General features: G+C 31.0%; 1 protein-coding gene across 1 annotated transcript; it reads left to right on the top strand.

Annotated features, from left to right (window-relative positions):
* The first annotated feature begins 817 nt into the window (after nucleotides 1-817).
* Nucleotides 818-1,141, top strand: LOC114925664 (toll/interleukin-1 receptor-like protein). The gene has a single exon (XM_029294316.1). It carries the CDS (start codon nucleotides 818-820, stop codon nucleotides 1,139-1,141), a length of 324 nt encoding a protein of 107 aa, XP_029150149.1.
* The last annotated feature ends 863 nt before the right edge of the window (nucleotides 1,142-2,004 follow it).

The following is a 2,004-nucleotide window of genomic DNA, read 5'->3' as shown; positions in this document are numbered from 1 at the left end:
ATCTCATCTCTCTGGTTTGGGTGATATTGCCAAATTTAAAGCCGTTTTCCAGGGTCTCGTTCCAAAAAATTAAGGTCAAACTCATCAGATGTAACTTTTTGAACTTTTAAAAGTTGTATCTCACTTTTTTCGTGATTCATTAAAGTAGAAGAACTATCTACATGTGTTGATATTATAAAAGTTATATGTTCTCTTTCTTAAATATTATCCTTCCTCTTAAAAAATGCATCCATTCTTTGATTTTTCATTATTATTTTATATAAAATTTGAATATATATCCTGTAAAATATGTAAAGAAGAAGTTAGAAGGACAAATATTAAAATTTATAATATTTATTGAATTTTTTTAATCAATTTATACAAATACAATAATATTAATACTTATTGAATATTCTATTATTTTTTATCATATAAAAAATTAAATTAAATAAACAGTAAAATATAAAATAATATTAGATTAAATAAATAAAAAATATCTAATTTTTTATATTTAAACTTAAAGATAAAAAGAGAGTTGCTTATTGAATTTATTAGATACTTTAAGTCATAATAAAATATTTAAGTCAATTGAACTATTTTTTATTTTTTGAAAAAGTACTACTAATTTTTTTATAAAAATTTTGGGGGGCTATTTTTTATTTTTTGAGAAAGTACTATTAATTTTTTTGTAAAAATTTTGAGGGCCATGCTCCCTTGTCTGAACTAAGCTCCGCCACATTCGTGTTTTATTATCTATCCTTTTTGGTTCATTCAGTCAGAGCTCCCCGGATGAATAACTATGCTATCAAAATTGTAAGATCCACTAAAAATTGGTCTCATGGCAGATGCAGAATCTTCCTCCTCACATTTCATATATGATGTTTTTCTGAGCTTTAAAGGCTTCACCCGATATGGATTCACTTATCGTCTCTATCATGGTTTGTGTAAGAGAGGAATCGCCACCTTCAGAGTTGGTGATAGAATTAGAGATAGTCTTCTTGAAGCCATTGAAAGATCCAGGATGTCCATTGCTGTGCTGTGTCAGAACTATGCTTCCTCCTCATGGTGCTTAGATGAACTTGTGCAGATCATGAAATGCTCTGACAAAGGAACAAAACGACCAGTTTTGCCAATTTTTATCAAGTGGAACCATCAGATGTGAGGCATCAAAGGAGTCTATGAAAAAGACATGATAAGCCATGAAAACAGAGACATCAATGATTTAAACAAAGTAAAAGAATGGAGGTTAGCTTTGTATGAAGTATGCAGTCTAAGTGGAAAACATTGTAGCATGAATAGGTGAGTTACCATTACTTAATGATGTTTTAGATAAATATTTTTGTTACCTAGATTATTTCTTTATCAATAATAGGTTTACCATTGTAATTATTTTTTAGTGAAAGTACATAAAAAATACATAGTATATAAGGTGTAATAACTCAACAAATATTTTCTAAGGGGATTTTTCATTCTCTCCAACAATGAGAAGAACTTATTTCTCTTCCTCTCTTAATCCCTTCTGGTTCATCAAACCATCAACATCACAGCTTGAGCAGCTTAGGGTATGAGATTTTCTTCATGGTGCGGTGAGCGTGGAGAGCAACTAAGCTGTGAATCAAATTATTAAAAAAAAAAATAAAGTTGTGAATTGAGATCAATCCAATTTTGCCATTTTCTTTTTATCCCTAATTTTTCTTTCGACATTTTCTTTCTCCCATTCTTACCTCTTCCTTCAAACTCATCCAATAGAGTTTGATGAGAAGCTATTTCGCAAGATTCTTTCTTGGTGAACATAGCTGTTCCGATCAACGAGTTGGAAGGAAGAAGATCTGAATCCCTATTACTCTGTAATTCATTGATTTCTCAAAATGGCAAACATGGCAAACAGATCCTCCCATTGCAGAGGTCGTGGAGCTACATTGGCTTGCTCTCATTGCAACAAGCAAGGCCATACAGAAGATGTATGCTATAAGAAGCATGGGTACTCCTCTCATTTCTATCAATGGCAGCAACATAACACTACCA

Source organism: Arachis hypogaea, chromosome 17 (genome assembly GCF_003086295.3).
Source record: "Arachis hypogaea cultivar Tifrunner chromosome 17, arahy.Tifrunner.gnm2.J5K5, whole genome shotgun sequence".
In the NCBI taxonomy this organism is placed as follows: domain Eukaryota; kingdom Viridiplantae; phylum Streptophyta; class Magnoliopsida; order Fabales; family Fabaceae; genus Arachis; species Arachis hypogaea.
This window is presented reverse-complemented; position numbering and strand designations above follow the sequence as displayed.